Source organism: Aulostomus chinensis, chromosome 7 (genome assembly GCF_037954235.1).
Source record: "Aulostomus chinensis isolate RoL2024-O1b breed Wild chromosome 7, RoL_Achi_v1.0, whole genome shotgun sequence".
NCBI lineage: Eukaryota > Metazoa > Chordata > Actinopteri > Syngnathiformes > Aulostomidae > Aulostomus > Aulostomus chinensis.
In genome coordinates this window covers 28,819,117-28,839,614 of record NC_141326.1, presented here as the reverse complement: position 1 = coordinate 28,839,614, position 20,498 = coordinate 28,819,117, and the positions used below count along the sequence as shown (strand labels likewise).

Sequence of the window (20,498 nt, the reverse complement as noted above, 5' to 3'; positions counted from 1 at the left end):
CTACCAAGTATAGTTTGTGTGTGACTTGTGAGATTGTGATTAATACGGAACTTAGAAAAACAAGACAACGAAAATGAAGCAGTTTGTTTGCGGTTCACTTCCACAAAGTGGTGCTTGGTTTCTTTTCTTTTTTTTTTACATTTTGTTGTTTCCTCCTGGTGGCTCAACCAGATCCATCTCATATTTGCAGGTGTAATAAAAAGTTTGGCTTCACACCATTTGAAAACAACAAAAGAGTCATGAGACACGGCGGTGCAGTGGAGCCTTCTTGCTGTGAGGCGACAGAGCTGATTACTGCGCCACCGTGCCGCCGCCCTCCATTAAAAAGTATCTTACATTAATGAAACACAGACAAGACCCATATTAAAGTATTTATTGGCTCCTGATTAACTAAGATGTGTCCGTGACATCAGTAGGGATGGTCACGGACGTACTCCATGATGTGTTTCAGGGCCAGCCAGGTCTCAGAAGCAGTGGGGATGATCTGATTGGCTGGCAGGATGAAACCGTAGCGTCCGGTGTCCCTCAGCTCGAAGGCATAAGAGTGCTTGATGCCCATGTCGTAGGACCAGTCGATGCTGCCACCACTGGCTTGGTCTGAGGGCAGAGAGCAGACGTGGAAGCACAAACTGCAGCTACTTGTTTGTTTTACGTTCACTGCGTTAAGTACCCAGCGGCAGCGGCAGTGTTTTACTCACTCACTCAAGTCAAGACTCACATTTTTGCACTTGGTCACATTTAAAACAGGAATAGTTGATGAAGGCTACTTTGAAGAGGCATGGACAAAGATTTTTATTGAAAAAAAAACAAAAAAAAGTACTTACAGATAATTTTACAGATGCTCCCGACCTTGTACCTGGTGCCATGGAGGGAGGACAGTTTCTGCACTGCAGCCCTGCCAACAGAGTCCTACCACAACCGCAGAGAACCAGGAGTTACAAAACAAGCAGGGCACTGGTTTATTACTCAAAAAAGACCCAGATCCTATAGAACAAGTACAGGAAAGGAAGGTGAATAAGATAATCTCAAAAGGTTTGCTGGAAGCCAGGTGAATTATACATCTATAGTCCAAATCCCCAAATGTACCTCGCCAGATTCAGAACTAATTAATAATTCGTCCCTTTCAGACACTGACGATATTATATTTACAATCACAGTCTCATGAGATGGCAAACTCACTGGACAGCTGGATTTTATTTGCCATATGCGTCCTGACTCTTCACTTCCTTACCAGCTCGGGCTGATGGGGCACGTTTTTGCAGGAGTGTCCATAGGGATACATGAGCAGCTGGGAGTAGGCGTGGACGGAGATGAAGGACTTGAAGTTGCCGTGGCTTTTGATCAGATTCACCACGTTCTTCACCTCGATCTCAGAGTGAGCTGAGGGGCCGTGGTAAGAATCGGAGCAGGGGTTCCTACTGGCTCCGGGGCCTGCAGGGAAGAACCGATGTCAAAATATACATCCTGCAGAGGCAACAAATGATACATGATAATACATCCTGGCGAGTGGAACCAATCAGCAGAGGGCACCTACACTGACGACAATCCCAAGGGACACTGTCATATGAGCAGATGTGTCACCCCTCATAAGTTTAAGAACACCCCCTTTTCTCTCATTTGTATCAATATTGATGCACCGTGGCTGGTGGTCGAGCTCGGAGGCTTGTGGCATCAAGCGGTGCCACGCTTGGCTGTCACGTAACCATGTTTGATAGACTCGGTTTACAACTGGTGAGCTGTTTGACACCAAGCAGTGCTTCTCTCAAACTGATTCACTGACTTACTCTGCATCTGTAAAATACACGTTTTGACAGGAGCTGTTGCTCTCTGCTCTTTAATACAAACATCAAGCATTCACTGCACTGACCGCCAAAGCCCGCATCCCAGTTCCTGTTGGGATCGACTCCACGGCACGGAGACCCTGAGTTCCTGGAGCGAGTCTTACGCCACATACGATCCTGTGCAGTAGACGGTTTCAGTTAGTCTCGAACAGTGTTTCCGGCAACAAATATGGAGCCTGTCTGAACTAGGGCCCCCAATTAGAAAGTTCAGAATGTGAGACAAAGAGGATCGTGGGTGAATCTGTGGTTGGTCCTGCTGAGGGGACACGACATACGTTGGAATGGGTGTAGGCGTAACCATCAGGGTTGGCCAGGATCAGCATGTAAATGTCCATGGTGTCCAGAAGGGAGGTCAGAGAAGCATCTGTGCCATAATCAGTGGCAATCTAAATACGAACACACGGAAGAAATGATTGAGTGTATTCATTGCATATATACACTACATGCATGTTCAGTTTTATCAGCGTCAAAGTGTCTGCATAAAGAGAAAATTCCAGGGTTTCGTTCAGACTGCAGGGAAGTCAGATTTGTTCCTCACATGGCTTTAATCTCCAATCAGACGATTCTGGCTCTGATCTTTTTCCGTTTGTATCGTTACTTGGAAATGATGACATCTGATGTGTTCCAGCGCTGCCAACCTGCCTACCTGACACAAACTAAAGGTAGCCAACATCCACGGAGAGAAGGGATGTGAGCGATTTGAGCACCCAGACTGCTGATTTGATCCTTGAATGGAATTTGCAAAAAAAATCCAGTCTTTCATGGTTTTTGGCAGCCCAGACTGTCTAAAATCAATCTGGATGTGTCAAACATCCGATTTTTACTGGCAGTCTGAGCAAGGCCGACGGTTACGAACGAGACATGTAAAAACTAACGCACCCAGCAAACTGTGACACGCTGAGTCTACAAACTAGGATACATTTATTATCACATCCATCGTTGCATCAAAATGGAAACTATGTCATGGTAAAGACTTTGTAATATCATACAAATATTAACATGAATCTTTGCTGTTCTGTTTAGCCTTCAGAGAACATACTGCACCATATCACAGTACTTAATGGTGGGTGTACTGTACCTTGTTGGCGGTCCACACTCCGGTAGCCTGAGACACCCATTCTCTAGAGTGGATACCGGTGTCGATCCAGATGGCAGGGCGCCTGTGGCCCCCGGTGCTGAACTAAACACATTGTTACTCTGTAAACAAACTTCGTTCAATATCACAATTCAATTTTCTGTAACAGTTCAGAAAACCTCCATTATTGGATCGTTCTCCACAGGCGAGTATCAGTCTGGCTCATGTACTGATGAGGCGCTACCGTAGTGAGAACGTGCCACCCTACCTTGAGCACATACATGGGTCTGTTCTCGTAGGATCTGCCAATTTGCTCCTTGGTGACCAGGTTCGGGTGCTGAGCCACCAGGGTGTCCATCCAGCTGTAGATCTGTGGGGGGGCATCATAACACCACCCAAATTTAGGGATTGCAAAAGTCTCAGCAGATCTGTTTTTGTGTTAAACTATAAAGAAGATGCAAGAAATGACGGATTTCTGATAGATGGTGGGAGGAGAACGTTGTCCTCAGACTTACTGTCTCCAGACGATGATAAGCGCCGAAGTTGAAGCTCTTGGTGCTGCGCTCCCTCATCTGGTTGTCCTCCATCTCTGCTTTCTCCTCATCAAGAAGCTCCTGAATATGACAGATGGGATTTTAAATCCTCTGATTCATAAACTGAGAATGAAGTGGAAGCAAGGACACAGTGAGCTGACCAGTGACAACACTGGCTAACTGGCCTGCTGCAGTTATGAGGCAACAGATTCATCGGAGGATTTAGTTGGATTGTAGAACAACAAACTTGGATGTTGTCGATGAGGACAGCGAAGGGCATGTAGTGGACGTCGAGGTAGTCCTTCACAGCTCTCAAACTGGAGCGTGGCACTCGGATGTCAACAGGAAGCTCAGTGGAGACGGGGTGGAGCCAGAAGTCCAGCTGGAGAGCGATGAAGACAACAAAGTAAGAGAATGTACTCGATATTATAGGGACGCACACTTACTTTTACAGAAATATCAGTATCTGTCAGATGGCTTATAATTATACTGTCCCAGTTTTGTTCTCTTGATTCATCTTTACTCATGATGAGGAAACAACAACTATATCATCAGTGGGGTTAGTTAGGGATAAAAATGTATGTAGTCCATCCATCCATTGTCGTCTTCTGCTTATTCCTTACTAGTAAGGAATAAGCAGGGGGGTGGAGCCTATCCCAGCATCTACTGGCGAGAGGCAGGATTCACCCTGGACAGGTCGCCAGTCCATCGCAGGACCAACAAACAGAGACGAACAACCATTCACACTCACACCTACGGTCAATTTAGAGAATCCAATCAGCCTCGTCCCCAAATTGATGTCTTTGGACTGTGGGAGGAAGCTGGAGTACCAGAGAGAACCCAGCAGGAACAGGGAGACATGGAGACTCCACACAGAAAGACCCCGCGCCCGAGCCGGGACTCGAACCCGGAACCTTCTTGCTGTGAGGCCACAGTGCTGAGCACTGCACCACCGTGCAGCCGTATGTATGTAGTCGTTTTTTTATTATTATTATTATATTTGTTTGCTTGTTTCTTATGAACAAAAAGATATTTATTTCATAAGACAATGATGGACAAACAGAGGCTGTTTCTCACTTTCTGACATGTGAGGATGACTCGAACCTGCTTCACTCTCCAGCTGTGGCTCGTTTGCATTTACATATTTCATTGCCATGAGCAGTTTAGAAACCCGTATACGTGTGTGTGTGTGCGCGTGTGTGTGTGTGTGTGTGTGTGTGTGTGTGTGTGTGTGTGTGTACCTCCCACTCTTCGTTGGCCTCCAGAGCCTGCAGGAGTTCGATCTGTTCCTCCGATTGCACATTGACCCTGATAACTTGATCCCTGGAGGAAAATCACTTCAGCCTCTCAACATTCATATTCATATTTTATGTTTTGGGATCACGTTCTTGCTTACTGAGTTCACTAACAGAGAGAGCGTCCATCCATGGTTTATCAGTGGAACAGGTAGTTACAAAAGACGGGAACAGCTCTACTCTCAGAGAATCATGAAGTGTCCGCAGATATCAGACATGCTGAAGAAAACCCCATCTTATGTGTCCTAATATCGCCTAATAACTGCGTCTGCTTCCTCTAAGCACAAGTGGATGATGAATTAATGGGGTATTATTTCTCAAACTTTATTCAGCAAAAGAGAATGATTCTATTACAAAAGGGTGCTTTAATTCCACTGACTGGCTCCCTGGTGTCGTATCATTTTAATACATCTCTGTATTTTTGGGCCATTGATGCAGTTTTATGTGTCACAATTGAAGTGCCCTTAATTATATCGACGTTATCTGTGAAATTAGCATTATTCTTCTCAAAGAAAAGCTTGATAATTACACATAAAAAAAGAGAAGCAGGCCGGGACTTGAAGGTCACTGAAGAATTTGAAAAAGTGCGCGGATGAACTCACCCTGTAAAGACGCGCTCAGCTTTGGCCACAGCCACGAGCACCAACAAGAACCAGAGGCCTCTCATCTTCCCGCTGCGTTCCTGAGTGAGTAGAGGCTCAGTTCCTCTACTCTCTTAATATCTCCAGGTGACAGGTGGAGGGTTCCCATGCAGGGAACACTCTGCTGATAATCACACAGCTCTCTGCACTGGAAAAAAAGATTAATCTGGCTGAGGAACATGCTGAGCAAGCTTTAGTTGATCTTTCCAGCTGACAGCTGCAGATTATGACATTTTCCACAGACACTTATATTAATGAAGTGATCCAATAAACCTAAACACAATGTTTCATTTAGTTACTTAGGATTTAACACCCATTAGCGTTAAAATGCAACAGCCTTTCATTTCTGGGTCCACAAGGCAAAATACACACGACATAAATGCATCAGGACAAAAGCAAAGCAGGAAAGCAGGATAGAAACGAGAGCGCTGGGCTGTTGCCACGTGATATGAACTTTTCACTCAGTTTAGTTATTTTGAAGCCACGAGATATAACTTGTGTCTTCAATTTAAGTCATTTGAAGAAACTAATTGTCTTGGTGTCTATGGTAACAAATGAACCAAACAGTGGGAACGGGTAATATTTTCAAATCAGATTGCCGGAGCGAGGTGCTTTATATCTCGTGGCCACAAATCGATCGAGTTAACGGAGCACGTCGCGTCTCGTGGCCTCGAAATATCAAGACTGAGTGAACAAGTTATATGTCGTTGCCACAAATTAACCAAACTTCTTCACATTGGTTTACAAAGTTTGTGAAATGCAACTATAAAATTCAGATTTTTACTCAGTCAGCATTGAAAATTGACCGTCATTGTGTATATTTGCTTATCTGCAGTACTGCACCTGTACGCCTCCTTTCCCTCACCACCCTTATTCCCTCATTGGTGAGGGTAATAATTACTCGATACTGCGAGATTGTGATATTTACTGTACTGCAAAAATCTCATCTGACTGCAACCCTCCTGTACATTTAGAACTATGCAAACACAACTGTCAACGTGCGCTTGCAAACCTTTGACTTATGAGTGTCATTGATGGTGAAATAATGCTCAATAATGTTCTTTCAACCTTGCCAAACCCTTGCAACCGGATTCCAGATGTTGCGGTGTCCCTTCTGGGTAGTCAGACACAGAACCTTAGGGAAGTTAAAGATGAAGATTCTCCGTCTTGCTGTGTCGTGGTCAACTGGGCTGTTTCGGTGTACTTGAAGACGTTCGGCCTCTCATCCAAGAGGCTTCTTCACGTCTAAGCACATGTGTTATTGCGCGTGTTCACAGTCACCAGCAGGTGGCAGTGTGCTACCAAGTATTGATGGAATGCCACACAGCAAAAACACCCTCCATTTGTGGCTCCTGAGAGACATCAGACAAAGCTGGATGGAATTACCCCCTAAATTAAAAATTAAATTAATCCCTAAATTATTGATCACCCACTGAGTTGTTTTTTGTTTGTTTTTTTAAATCAGAAGTCAAGTTGGTTACAGAGAGTGTGCTTGTGACTTTTTTTTTTTGGTCTAATAATAGTTTGAAAGAATACAGAACAATCCCAGTAAGCTGTTTGTGCACAGTTTTCTGTTATAACTTTAACTCTTTCAACTGCCGGCTCTTCTACAGTACGTGATCTGATGAAGTGTCATATAATTCGTGTCGTGTACGTTTTCATCAGATCAACTGTCTGTGTGGTGAGACGGTAACAACAGGGACCCTTAGGATGTGATGGGTTCGGCACTGCGTATCTTGCGGCCTCCCGGCTTCCACTCAGCTGCTATGACACTGTGCCAAAAACACTCCCTCCTCTAAGAATTAATAAAAAGAGGTTTTAACGTGTCACTTCCCCTCCCTTTCACTCCCAAACAATCCCATGAGACAAAGTGAGGGGGCTTGGAGGCTACAGGCGAAGAGGGAGCCGAGCCAGGGCTTTCCGTCTTTCTCAGTGCGGAAATTATTTATCGCTGCTCCTGCTGTGTGTGTGTGTGTGTCTCTGAAAGTTTAATGTCCCCATGAAAAGTGACTTTACATGCAAATGTGGGTGTAGTGTGTGTTTTTAACCTCTTTTCTCCCCTGTCATTTGCCTCTAAAAGCTATATGTACAAGGCGCCTCGACTAGCTTGTTCCACTTGACTTCCTCTGCTGCACTATAAATAGATCCATTTACATTGAATTTCATGGCTGAGCTCGCTCTCAATATTTCAGAGGCCCACCAGTAAATTGACCATGAATTATTCATCACTCGTTTGTTCGTAATTTTTGCACATCACATGTGCTTAGAATGTACGAATTTACTAAAATTCTTAAAAGAAGAAAAAAACTGTGCTTTGATATTTCCTCTCCACAAACTAACAGCACAAGAGAAAGAAAAACAACAACTCCTCCTCCTCCAGGGACTCGTGGAGCTGCCTGACTAGGATGTCGGTCACCTGAGCATGCGTCACTCTCGTCAACCCCTCAGTCCGGTGGTCAGATGACAGTCGAGGAGACGCCGGTCACCTGGGACATCTCTTTGTGATGACAAATCTTTTCTCTGATTATGTTACAGCGGGAGGCATCAGAATGAATGTGCTTGGGTGGTGCAGACCAGCTCCTCTCCCTGGCTCATGACCCCCCAAGTTGACCCTCAGTAGAATGCAGGTCTCATGTGAGGTGGTTTTCCTCCATAAGAACTCTCATGCCCAGATATTTTGGTAGAAGTTGCTCTCAGATGTGTTAACAAACCCCCTCTCTTGTTCCTGTTGGCGTTTATTAATTCAAAACTTTTTTTGAGAACTTGCTTGTCACCTTTTCTACTTGAAAACTCCAATTGTTTTTTTAAAAAAAAAGTTAGAAAAGAGAAAGGAAATTCTGTTCAAAATGTGTTTTTCAATGCATCAGAAACTACATTCGAAGCTTGAAGTATATTCAAAGGTGAAATCAATGAGCATCAAGGATTTGTTAAAAGTCAAGACAAAATATTCATGGTCTTGCTGAGCTTGTCACCAACAAACAAACAAACAAACAAGATACAACTTGTAAAACAGTGGGAAAACTTGGGAGCCGTCACAAAACAAGAACAAGAAAATTATACCTCAAATTATCAAATAGATTTGGAAGTCAGAACAGTGACCTTGTGCTAGATATCCCCATTTATAAAAGTCATGTCAAAGTCAAAATATTGCTCATTTTGCTGAGGACCTGCTGGAAGGCAGTTAATGACCCCCAAAAGTTCCCAGACCTCACTTTGGGAACCTCTGCCTGATGTTCACAAGTACAGTAAGTGTGGAAAATATCGAGGGAGAAAGTGAGAGGGAGAAAGCAGCAAGCGGCGTATCCACCTGTGAAAACGTCACATTTAATATTCACTGCAATGTGCAAGTGGCGCGGCTCAGAGGCGGAGCAGCTGTCTAGCAACCGAAGGGTCGCTGGTTCGATCCCCGCTTCCACTGGTGACCATGTCCAAGTGTCCTTGAGCAAGATACTGAACCCCTGATGGCCCTGCTATGGACTGGTGACCCGTCCAGAGTGAACCCCACCTCTTGCCCAATGTCAGCTTGGATAGGCTCCGCCCCCCACCCCCCACAGATAAGCAGCATGGAAAATGGACGGATGTAATGTGCAACTGAAATTTCCACTTAAGTGTTTCTTAGTGTCTGATTCTGATACTTTGGAGAGAATTTAGGCTAAAATCCACATATCAGATTGGTGTTTGCAGCTGATGTAATCCAACAACTTAATGACAGCAAATGATAACAAAAATGTGCTGAACTATGCACATATGTACGCATTCTACCTTGAATGAAACAAAGTTTTAAGCTCCATGAGCGACGTGAGAGCACTTTGCAAACATTGTCAGCCGTAAATCATCAGGCTGATTAATCAACCGTCCCTCACGACTAAACAACCTAAACCAGGAGGCTATTAGTCTGTGTTGGTGTGAGAACATTTCAGATTAATGGTTAGACGTGAAAACGCCTCTACACTCGTGCTTGTTTACAATCATCATGCTGTTGTGGCAAATTCGTTAGTAAGTGATTGAGCAACGCTGGTATCTGCCTGCCTGGCGCCTTCCTGAAATATGAGGTTTCACTCTGCTAAAAGTCAGAGGAGCAGCAACTTCGGGTTTGGTCTTCTAGCTTGTTTTCACTGCTGTTGTTGTGGTGATAGAAAATTGGAATTGTCTACCTGACACAAACATGAATTCATTTATCACTGTTGTCACCAGTGTTTGTCGGCCTGCCTACAGTCTTGTTTGCACACAGCTGCTCACTGCCTCTGCTGCAGCGCGGTGATAATGCTCTGTGGATTAGCTGCGATCAGCAACCGCATAATGCATGTAATCATTTTAGTGTTCCAATCTCTGAGATAGAACATCCACTAAAATAACCAAAACTTCTTAAAGGAACACATCAACTTATATGGAAATTGCGCTCATGGTCCATCCTGCCACGAGCTAAAGAAGAAAATAAGAGGCCCACAGTCACCAGCTGACTGCTAGTTAGCTTAGCAAAGTGAATGGTAATGGATGGGCTGTGTAGCATACTTCAATTTGCCCACTCAGCTTCCCAAACCATCAGGATCCTGGCTGGTCCAGAAGTAATTCTGCTCGGCGGCGGCCGTGATCGGCAGCAGCAGACTCTAATCCTCAACAAAGATTTGACTTTGAAAGCGAAAGTTTTGAGGCGCTGATGCTGGCGTCTGCTGCTGCGAGGTCTGGTGTTTGTTGGTCCTCAGCACCACTGCGGAACGACTCCAACAGCAGGGACGTCAACGTGTCACGTGACATTTGAACCAGGGGGAAAGGATCCTGTAATTAAACTGTAATTAAGAATATTACTATTCTGTGAGACGTTACTGGGACTTAATCATCAGCACTCTCAGTATATAAAAAGCGTAACGAAAAACGTTGCACTTTTCATCATGTTGCTTTTTTTGACAGTATTTCCCATTCACATGGAATCATTCAGGCCTTCACGCTGATTTGTGTAAGTATTATATAAGCTCTGAAATGGAGCCACAACTCATGAAAATCCTCTGTGGCGTTGTCACATTTAAATTCCCCATATTTGCCAATTGAGTGTTGATGGAGGCGTACGTGTGCGCGACATCAAAGATGCAGAGACCGGACAGGCTCCACTGGCTGCGTTTCTCGGTATGGCGGCGAATGTTAACTGTCCCAAGGCGCGTATTTTAATGCTTGAAATTGGCCTCCACTTTCAGTTCCTCTTAAATGTTGCATACTCAAGATGACATGCCTCCCCGAAGACTAACTCACTACCTTTCCCTCCCTGAGCTGACAAGCCGTCCTTCAGGCTCTTTAACCCTGCAAGAGTCCAGCGCGCACTCGTCTTCTCTGCCACCAGAATTCTCACAGAAATTTCAACAACAAGCTGCATCAGAACCTGCCGGATCTGTGTCTTATGGTTTTTCATCACTGCACTCAAAATCTTGACTGGATGACGGAACATTCTCTTCCTCTGCATCATTGCCTTAAGATTTGTTTATTATGTAAGAGTCTAAGAAAAGACGACCACAGCCAAAGAAGGCCTGAGATTGTGTAAAAATAGAACGGCAGGCACAAAACGATCTGGCTATATTTAGAACAGCCATCCTCCTTCCTGCGTCCACATCTAAGAATAGCAGAGATGTTTGATATTCGTCCTCACTATGCCTTGTACTTGCCAGGACGATTCTATGCCTGTACTCTCTGAGTCAAATGGACAGAGGCTGCCTTCTGCAGGGTTGGTGTGTGTGTTTTCTGCTGGCTGCAGGGTTTTTGAGGTGCATGTCATCAAAATTTTACACACTATTCCTTATTCCATTACTCATCACCACCTATTTCAGCATGCAGGCATCTCACTTTTGATGAGCTTATAAAGGGTGAGCTGGGGAAATAAAACTGGCATACATGGCAGCTCGGAGATTCCGATGGCTCCCCGAATCAGCTCAAGAGATATTAGATTCATGCTGAGCTTGTTCATGTCTCCTTTATTGCTTTAGAGTCTCAGGGCAGGTGCAGGTGGACCCTGGAGAGGGACACACAGGATGTGGGATTTCCTGAGAGGTGCGCATGAAAGGGCCAGAGTGTGGAATTAGTTATTTGTTAGTGACAGTACTTAGTCAGTTAGTTATCAATATGGAAGGGGCTGTTACAAATCAAATAAGTCACCAAACAAGAAGAGGAACGCCGATGTCTTCACGTGCCTTAAAGTGTCTTGATCAGACCGCAGTAATGGCAGCCTCCGGCCTCTGCGTCTGGACTGCGCGCCCGTGTGGAAACCAGCTGACACACTGGTCGTACCGACAATGTTAGCCATGCTAGTTAACAGGCCTTTAAAAATGAACAGGGAAATGTTAAATAATATACTGCATACAACCTGCAAAGTCATTTTCTCAGCATTTGCCTGAAATGTGCATTTTTTTTGTTTGACGTTGCCGGTGTCAAAGTACTTACTTACACACAAGACGCTGTGTGTGTGTGTGTGTGTGTGTGTGTGTGTGTGTGTGTGTGTGTGTGTGTGTGTGTAGATCTAGAAAAGTAGAAGCTCTGTCTATTGAAGTTTCTTTTGTATTTTTCCTCTGTCTTTCCTCAAACCTGAGCAAGTGGCCCCACCGACCAGAGGGGGCGCTAGTGCCGAACCCAGGACACATCCCGCTTCTCACACAGACAGACGGGCCGTGTGGTGGTGTGTATTTTCCACGTTTACATATTCAAGGAACTAATTATTGGTGGCCTGGAAAACCCTTAATAAAAATAAACACATTTTGGTTTGTTTTGTGCCATTTGTTGCACTATTGTTTATTGCTGTCATTATTTTGAAAGGTAATGTTGTTGATAAAATGAGTCCCAAAGCATTCCTACCAGTAAATGCTACAGATGATCTCCCTACATGACATTTCTGTTCTTTCTTATTTTGCTATTTCTGTCCGTGGGTGGGTAGGTGTGTGTGTGTGTGTGTGTGGTTTGAGCGTACCAATTAAACCTTCTGATTATAGCTTAAAGTAGGAGGCAATCATAATAATATAATAACTCAACATAAAGTTAAAAGTCATATGCTGATAAACATCAGCGATGGATTTAATGGGCGCTAATTAAATCTTGGACAGCACTGAAAGAAGGAAGAGGGAAAAAAACAGTGGACTGGCTGTAATTAGTATACTGTCACTTGTTACAAAGCAGCCCACGCTCCTACAGTAGCATGTCAGATCGCTCCCCAATACCATCAACCCATTGTTTTGTTCCCTTTCAGAACAGCAGGAAACGATTTATATCCAACTAGGTTGGCGGTCTCTCGCCATCAGATGTTTTCTGTGGCTGTGTCACGGAACATTTGAGCGAATGCGTGCAAAAACCGTGCCAGGTAATAAGGCAGAACTGCCTCATTTAATTGAATGTATTTATAGTCAGGAGGCCACTCCACTCTCACACATCACCTCTGCGTCAGGGTGTTCGTATCAACAACCCACCAAATAAACAACACAACCCTCCAAAAGCAGGATTTGCACACTCACGAATCATGTTTTTTATTTGGGTTGTAAATGTGAAAGGTCGGATTTTCTGCACCATGAAGCAGATGTCATCATGGGCTCCTGTTCGCTGCGCGCTGGCAAAAACACGCTCTTGCCTTTCGTCTGTCCTGACTCTTAAATAATGAAGCAGCGATTCCATAAAATGTAATCATACAAAGAATGTCACTGTCACACGCCGTAAGATGCTGAAGTGATTGGAGGAACTCCTCAACCGTAAACTGGAAGGGCTCAGCGGGAAAACCCCTCCGTATCCGACGGCATGTCCACCGACGTCTGACAGGGAACGATACACTCACAAACCCTTGGTATCCAACCAGAAAATTCTTCAGCTCTAAACACAGTCCTGCTTTTATTGGGCGGTTGATTCTGAGCTACAGGAAAGATTCCTTAGTTAAGAGCATCGGTTTGTGAGAACGCCAGCAACTGACAGCTAAAAGCCAGAAGAGGAGCAGCACCGCGTGGCTTCCATCGCTGCTTTTGACTTTTACAATGGAAAGATGAGGCACGTCCATGACGGTTTATGACCTGCCGACCATCCTCAACTACCGCCTTCCCCCAAAATGAGAAATTCTTTGTTTGTCTTGTGTCTTAGGTCAGAAATGTTCTTGGATCAAGATGTACAAACTATTGTTACATCGGTTGGAAGTTTCACAAAACCAAGAGGAGCAGCCACCCATCGTCATCTTCATTTCACCCACCATGCAGGTAAACACAGTGACGATTAATCATGACAAAACCAATACTTTCATTGACGATTCCTGATGGGAATAAACCTCATTATCGGATTGAATTCCTTTTCTAGCACAGAGACAACAACAAAAAAGGGTTTGATACGAATATTTATTTAAAGAGTTCAATTCTTACAGAAATAGTTATTTTAAATCAATTTTCAGTGATGCTTGTGTGTCATATTAGAACAGTAAAACCTGTGCAGTCTCTTCATGTCACAAACCAATAATTCATTTGAAATTACTGCATGTATCGTTGGCAAGATCTCGTCAGTTGTCAGTGTTGAATGAGAATCATGCAAAAGCCATCAATCGCCTGTTTGATTCCCAATGAGGACTGAGAGTAATTAACTGAATTTAGGCAGATGAAAGGCTTCATCGCCAAGAAAGATCAGGTCTGCGGAGGGTTCAAACATGGCCGTATGAGGCGGGGCGTCATCGTTCCCAGCGTTAACGCTTCTTTGCCTCCTCCGAGAGCGAGACAGCCCAGTTTTTTTCCTGCTCATGTCACTCTCGCTCTTACTCGCGTCACTTCAAGCTCTGAGAACAACGCTGATGTTCTCTGGCGAAGGAGTGGCTGTGCATGAACACACCGAGAGAAAACAAAACAAAACCCCCCACAAAAACAGAAAACAGTCTTCAAAAGGAACATCTGAAGGCATTGCAGAATTCCAAGATTGATCCGTGAGATTTTTAAGGCAAAAAAGTTCTGTACGAAAGAACGCATGTAACAATTGTTCTTTTCTTTTTTTTCTGGTTCATCTGTTAGAAAACAAAAAGTACACATGCAAACTCAATGCATGCTATTTTAAAAAATCAAACAGGATATTCATCACGAGCATTCATTTATATTTGTTTATATCATAATGTACAGTAAACAACTTCCATGTTACAGGTGTGAAGGGTACATCAACGCTCGTATGGCCTGGCATGCTGGAACAGCACCGCCTTGGCAGAGTGACGTGAATGCGGTGAAGCAGTAGGAGGCGGCGAGGTGTAAGCCTACTTCATTAAAGCCATTTGTCCACCGGTGGCGCGGGTTTTCTCGCCTCGCTGTCTCCTACACAGTAAATGCTTTTGATTGTTACTCCTACACTGACACAGCCTCAGAGGAACAGTGATTTCACACATGCCATGTGATAAAGCCGTCGGAGGACTTCAACTCCACCGTGTCTCCATGAAAACAGTGTTTCATTTCTCTTCCTGAGAGCCAAAGAACAAATCTGTCTGGTTTAAAGTTATCATCAAAATCGATGTTTCGAGTGCTGGTCGTCACCAAGCTCGTTGGTGGCCTAACGTGATTTTAAATGGTAACTTAGAATTAGTTCCTGGTAAAACTTGTTTCTATGTTGATGCCTCATTTTGCATCTGCTGGAATGATTTTTTGCAGCTTTACGTCCTTCCCGCCATGTCCGTATGTGGAGGGTTGTCAGATGACGTCTGAACTCAGCAAGTGAGTAGCACACAAGAGGCGGTGTTAGCCTTCAGACAGAAAGCAGCAAAAACACATCCAAGCCTGAGAAGAGGTGTTGTGTAACGGACAGTAGTCCAGGCAACAGGGAGCATTTACACACATCTGAATTCAAATCTGCATCATTGGACTTCCATGCTACTCAAACGGCTGACTACACCAGATCGCTTTAGCGAACAACTCTGGAAACGAGCATCTAAGTGTATCGGATGCAAAACAAAAGCGTTATCTGAGCATTCTTAGCTCATGTTTGAGATGGGAAGAGATTTAGCAGCATCTGTCGCTCAAGCGATCACGAGGTTCAACCCCGGAAAAGGTCAGGTTTGGTGACAGCAGGTGCTTCAACCAAATGTTTGGCACTCACACCAACAAGCGCTGCGCTGGCAGGTTCTTATTTGATAGGAGCTGAAATCCAAGTGTACGGGGTTCACTGCAGGTCCAAAAGGTTGCCACTAGTTTCAGGCTACACAGACGTGGCTGGCTCTTACCACTTCCACCAGACGCAGAAAAGAGCTGCGGTCGCACGCGAGGCCCACTTCACTTGAGAGGCCAAATACACTCTTTGAGTCACATTTACAGAAGGGGATTGTGTAGCCCGGGCAGAGATCTTTCAATGAATAGGCGCTTCCTCGCTCGCATGTAATATACTTGAATTTGCGTGCAGTGACGTTCCAGCTCTATTTTGCAGCCGGGAACAAACGCGCGGTCCCAGGCGGAAACAGAGTGAGAAAATCTGCTTTTAAAGGCGCTGATGCTTCAATAAACAGCAAGTGACATTATCTGTGAAACCACTGTTTCTCTGAGAAAAACAAACCTTCCCCTTCACTCAACCTTCGCCTTGTTATATAAGTGCCATGCATGTTTCATACACAAATACATGTCCTGGATGTACAGTATATATGAGAGTGTGGGTGTGAGATGAAGTTGACAACTTGTCATGATAAATAAATGAAAGGCCCTGCCTTGTGATTCAAGAGGACAGTCAGAGAGTCCCTGCAAGACGACTCCCCACAAACCAGACAGTATATACAGAAAAACACAAAGATATATACACACATAAAAAAGACTGCTCTTATCTGCTGCAGTCTGCTGTTGCTCCAGTCCAAGACCAGTGCTACATATGTGCAGTGTAGAACCCCCACTGTCACACCAGGGGCCTCGAGATGGAACAACAATACATCAGAGTATAAAATCTGTCGGATCACCTCTCCCTACCCTGCGGGACCCTATTCAGTCAAACTGAATAACCAGCTTTTCTAGGATCAGCCAACCCCCAGACGCTACATTTAACAACATCTCCCATTTGGCAGAAAGATTTTGCTACCAAGTGTACTTCACCACTACGAGGGCTTACATCTCGCACACTTATTAACCACACACATTTGGAAAAATATAATACAGGCCTGTCATTCATGATTTAAATATGAATAACTTAAGTATAAATATGAATAAGGCCTGCTAGTCATGATTTAAATATGATTACAGGCCTCAGTCTAGAACACAATACTTACATCAGCTGTAAAAGAGGCAGCATTGCACAAACTGACCACGACACAAAAAAGGCAAACATTTTTGTACAGTGTATAAAAATAAATAATAAGCAGTTCATAAGCAGACGTTTCAGTTGCGCATCATCAGCGAGGATGTTTGTGATGATTTTGAGGCGAGTTTAGACGAATGCTGTAAACCTTCTCTTACACTGGTGACTGAATAGGGCCCTAAATAGTCGCAGTAACAGTTTTCCTAGTACAGTGTAGCAGCATAAAATACATCAATGCCACTTAATAAAAAGGGATTCAGCTTGTTTGATAAGAAATGGTTTGTGCTTTGCTTAAAGTTACACCGGGCGAGAAACAGCGGGGATGCATTTCACCCATAAACTTGGCCAGAAGTGACAGTGCAGTTACCTGTTTCGGATCGTCCTTAACAGAATTCTGCACCCAATATGAAATATTCAGCACCTGTCGGGCTGAAAGGTGACCCTGAAAAGTTGGCAGCGGTTTCTGGACCATGGACTGTACAAAAGAATAGGACACAGTCTTAAAAGCTGTAAATAAATCAAGTGCTTCAGTGTCTAAAACCTGCATTTGTTCTAGCAGCCAGCAGGGGGCGACTCCTCTCAGTCCAATTCTCAAGATCTCAATGTTGTTCATTTAAATGTTGAATGATGGTTATTTTGTAAATCACGGCTCCTTTTAGAGCAGAGTGGGCAATGAAGCCAGGTGTGGTTTAGGGTGCGACTTGATTGACAAGCCGCTACCGTGGCGACTACAGTGGTTATGTCCGCTTCTTTTACACAGTCTACTACTCCGAAATAACTCGAGTGACAAATGGGAGCTGCTCAGCTTATGGACAGGCAGAGGGCGAATTTCACTGCAGGATAAATTCGAAAGGTCGGCCAATATTTTCTTTCTTCGCCAAAATAAGTGCAATTAAAAGCCGAGTAATCATATAAAATTGTTATTTTGTTCTCACTTCATGAGTGACTGATGCGGTGGTCAGTTGTTTTCTCTTTGAGTCACTGAGTCTGAGAGTGTCTGCTGTCGTCTGTAGATACCAGATCGCCTCCATGACATCAGATATTTATAAAAGCTGAGTTACACTCCACCAAACTATACGCGCGTGGTTTGATCCGATTCGACTGACGGCAGTGTGGCCACACAAGTAAACAGCAGAACAGCCGACACCACAAAGAGTTTCAAAACACTGTGTTTAAAAGAAGCCTCTGGACAAAAAGTCAGAGAAATGTTGTTTCTAATTTTCCTCTTTTTGGGGTGGAAGACGGGTCCAAGTGCTACAATTGGGCTTCAGCCACCGTTGCTATGGAGAAGAAGCCGTCAGAGGCTCTGACTCAGAGCAACAGCAAACTGAAAATGTTTTGTTGATGAGTTTCAGAACACATTGGTTCCAGTATTAATCCAGCAGTGACCCCGGCTGGCAGGGGCAACTTGGATTCGAGGGCAGGAGTCAACTCCTCGTAGAACCAAAATGTGTCACTTTTACACTCCACCTTGAAAGCCATACCTGACTCAACATGTATTACAACATTCTGCCGCTTCTGCGCTACTTGTTTGGGAGTCCAGAATGCAGAAAGAGCCAGCCATGAATATTCAACTTGAAGCGTGGCGGCACCAAGCGCCACCAGCCAGCGCTTTTAGCTGAGCCAACTCGCAGAAGCTCACTCATGCCTGCAACAAAGCAGAAGCGCCCGTTTGTTTGCAGCTCGAATAAAAAGCGTTTGTATTTTACAAAGCATCAAGATGTGACCTTCCTGGAGGACGCAGTTCAGAGTTTGTACGCAGACGCTTTGGACTGCCTGGCTGTATCTAGTAGCTGTCCGTGAGGGTCACCCAGAGCTTCAAGCTAAATATACTCAAATAAGAAGTAACGCAGTAACGCTAGAAACCAGTTTGTGAGTCGCTGATCCACTTGTTGTGTGATGTATCGTCTTAACTCTAACATTCAGATCTCCTCGTAGCCTGACTTGGTCTTGCAATAGAAGTCAGATCAGCTGCGAGCTGATGTTTCCTGCTTCGACGCTCTGCTAACAGGCTACTAAACATTTAACAATACGGACATGAGAATAGTATCTATTTTACTCCTGGCATCATGACAAATCTATTAACTTACATCTTTTTATCCTGGCTGCAAACCGAGGACGATCACCAAAAAAGTGTGGGTGGTGATTTGGATGTTTTTCTCTGCCATCGCGCCCAGAGAGATCAAGCTACCAACTTTTCAGAGCAGACTTTGGAGGGTTTAGTGCTGAAAAAGAAAAGGTTTCAACAGAGTATTGATTTGAGCGGATGGATGGCTAAATGCTACTCATTTTAGGGGCTTGTAACTACTGGCTTCAGCTACAGTGTTGGAGAACATTAAGCAAAAAATCATGCTCACAATCACTCCTTTGTTGGGTAGCAGTTGAGAGAAAAGCGTCTCTGCATTTCCATCAATTTAACTTGTTCTCTGTGCATATATTCACAGTGAGTTGCTACCACAGAAGTGTGAGTCACCTGATCCAATAGCAACCGACGTGCTATAATTTTCAACCTTCATTTTGGCAAATATTTTGTGAATATTAAGTGAGAAAGAAATTCTACGAATGTACCAAAAATCACAGACAGGCCGACACTTGGGGTTTTTTTTTTGTTTGTTTTTTGGGGATTTTTTTAAACAACGTTTGTTTGTTTTTTGGCAATAGTAAACAAAGTGAGAGGTAGAAAGACGTCAAACAAAACAGAATCTGAAGTACAATGTTGAGACTTAACACAGTCAGGTATGGAAGTGAAATGCGTGTTTTTGACTTCTGGGCTTGGAGATCCACATTTCCAGAACCCATGCTGAACACAGTGCCTGTGAATGTTATCAGAGAAAAGAGTAAGGCTGGTTCAAGTCCCTGCTGCATTTGATTTGTCCAAACTCCCAGGGAGCAGAGCTTCCCTCTGAGTCAAGGCAGGTGGACGGAGCAGAAAGTGGGAGCGTGGGAAGATTTCAGGTGGGTGATGGGTTTGCTCTTAATGGAACATGGCAGTGGTGGTGAGATGGTAGGGGGTTTTGTGTGGGAGGGACAAAGCCCTGAGTGCAGGACAACAGTGCATGCTTCTATTTAACTAGCACATGCTCCATTTATTTATATAAAAAATCATACACACTCTGTAACAAAGAATGCGACCCCTGCGGCTGAACATTTTTATACAAAGTCACACACTCCAGTTTCTGCAGCCGAAAAATAGTAATCTGAAAGGTTTCACATTGATCGGTATAAAGTATGTTTCCTCCTGAAAAAAAATCCCAGTCCAGTCCACCATTTTGTAAACATTTATATACGGAGAGACATGATTTTTGTGAAAGACAGAGGAAGTGGGAAAAGAAATAGTAAATCCCTTGCAGTCCAAAATCCGGTTTGTGTTCGGGTTCACACTTCCTTGTGCGGTTGGGTGAGCTCAGACCCACCACGACCCTTCAGAACCACACTACCGTAAAGTCCCTTCCTCCAAAAGTGGACTTGTCACGTCCAAATGTTCTCAAGTGCAACAAGACAGAGCTGGCGAGATTCGCTGTGTGCTCAAAAGCTTCCAGTGAAGAGCAGGAAGAAGAAGAAGCAGAGAAAGGAGAGACCGGCATTTGGGCGAGGCCTTGGCGCTTAGATTCGGCTTACCCGTCTGGCGAGGAGGGGGTGGATGGCTGGTGGTGGACAGGGGGTGTACGGAGGTGGTAGGGGCCCTGGTTTGATTCCTCGGGTCCTCATGTAGGAGAGGAACTGGTCAGGGATTTCAGCAAGCACTTCCTTAGCCAGCCGAGCCATGCTGAGAATGTGGTTTCCTCTTCGGTCAATGTAGTCTCGGAAAGGAACGAACTGAGGAAGAGGAGGACACAGGGGAAGAAGGTAGTTATGCATTAGATGAGTGAGACTGA

The 20,498-nt window shown here is 44.4% G+C and overlaps 2 protein-coding genes across 2 annotated transcripts in view; both read right to left on the bottom strand.

Moving 5' to 3' along the window:
- Positions 1-392: 392 nt before the first annotated feature.
- Positions 393-5,489, bottom strand: LOC147259380 (carboxypeptidase A2-like). The gene is made up of 11 exons (XM_086209745.1): positions 5,347-5,489; positions 4,691-4,772; positions 3,697-3,831; positions 3,432-3,530; positions 3,185-3,286; positions 2,920-3,021; positions 2,117-2,227; positions 1,868-1,958; positions 1,232-1,431; positions 825-909; positions 393-597 (listed from the first exon to the last, which is right to left on the bottom strand). The coding sequence occupies exons 1-11, from the start codon at positions 5,409-5,411 to the stop codon at positions 410-412; spliced, it is 1,260 nt and encodes a 419-aa protein (XP_086065871.1). The 5' UTR covers positions 5,412-5,489; the 3' UTR covers positions 393-409.
- An 8,293-nt stretch (positions 5,490-13,782) lies between these two features.
- Positions 13,783-20,498, bottom strand: part of LOC147259379 (copine-8-like) — a 61,134-nt gene continuing 54,418 nt past the window's right edge. The window contains exon 20 of the mRNA XM_086209744.1: positions 13,783-20,439. Within this exon, the coding sequence (XP_086065870.1) occupies positions 20,227-20,439 (213 nt within the window). The 3' untranslated portion in view covers positions 13,783-20,226. The remainder of the gene's footprint in view (positions 20,440-20,498) is intronic.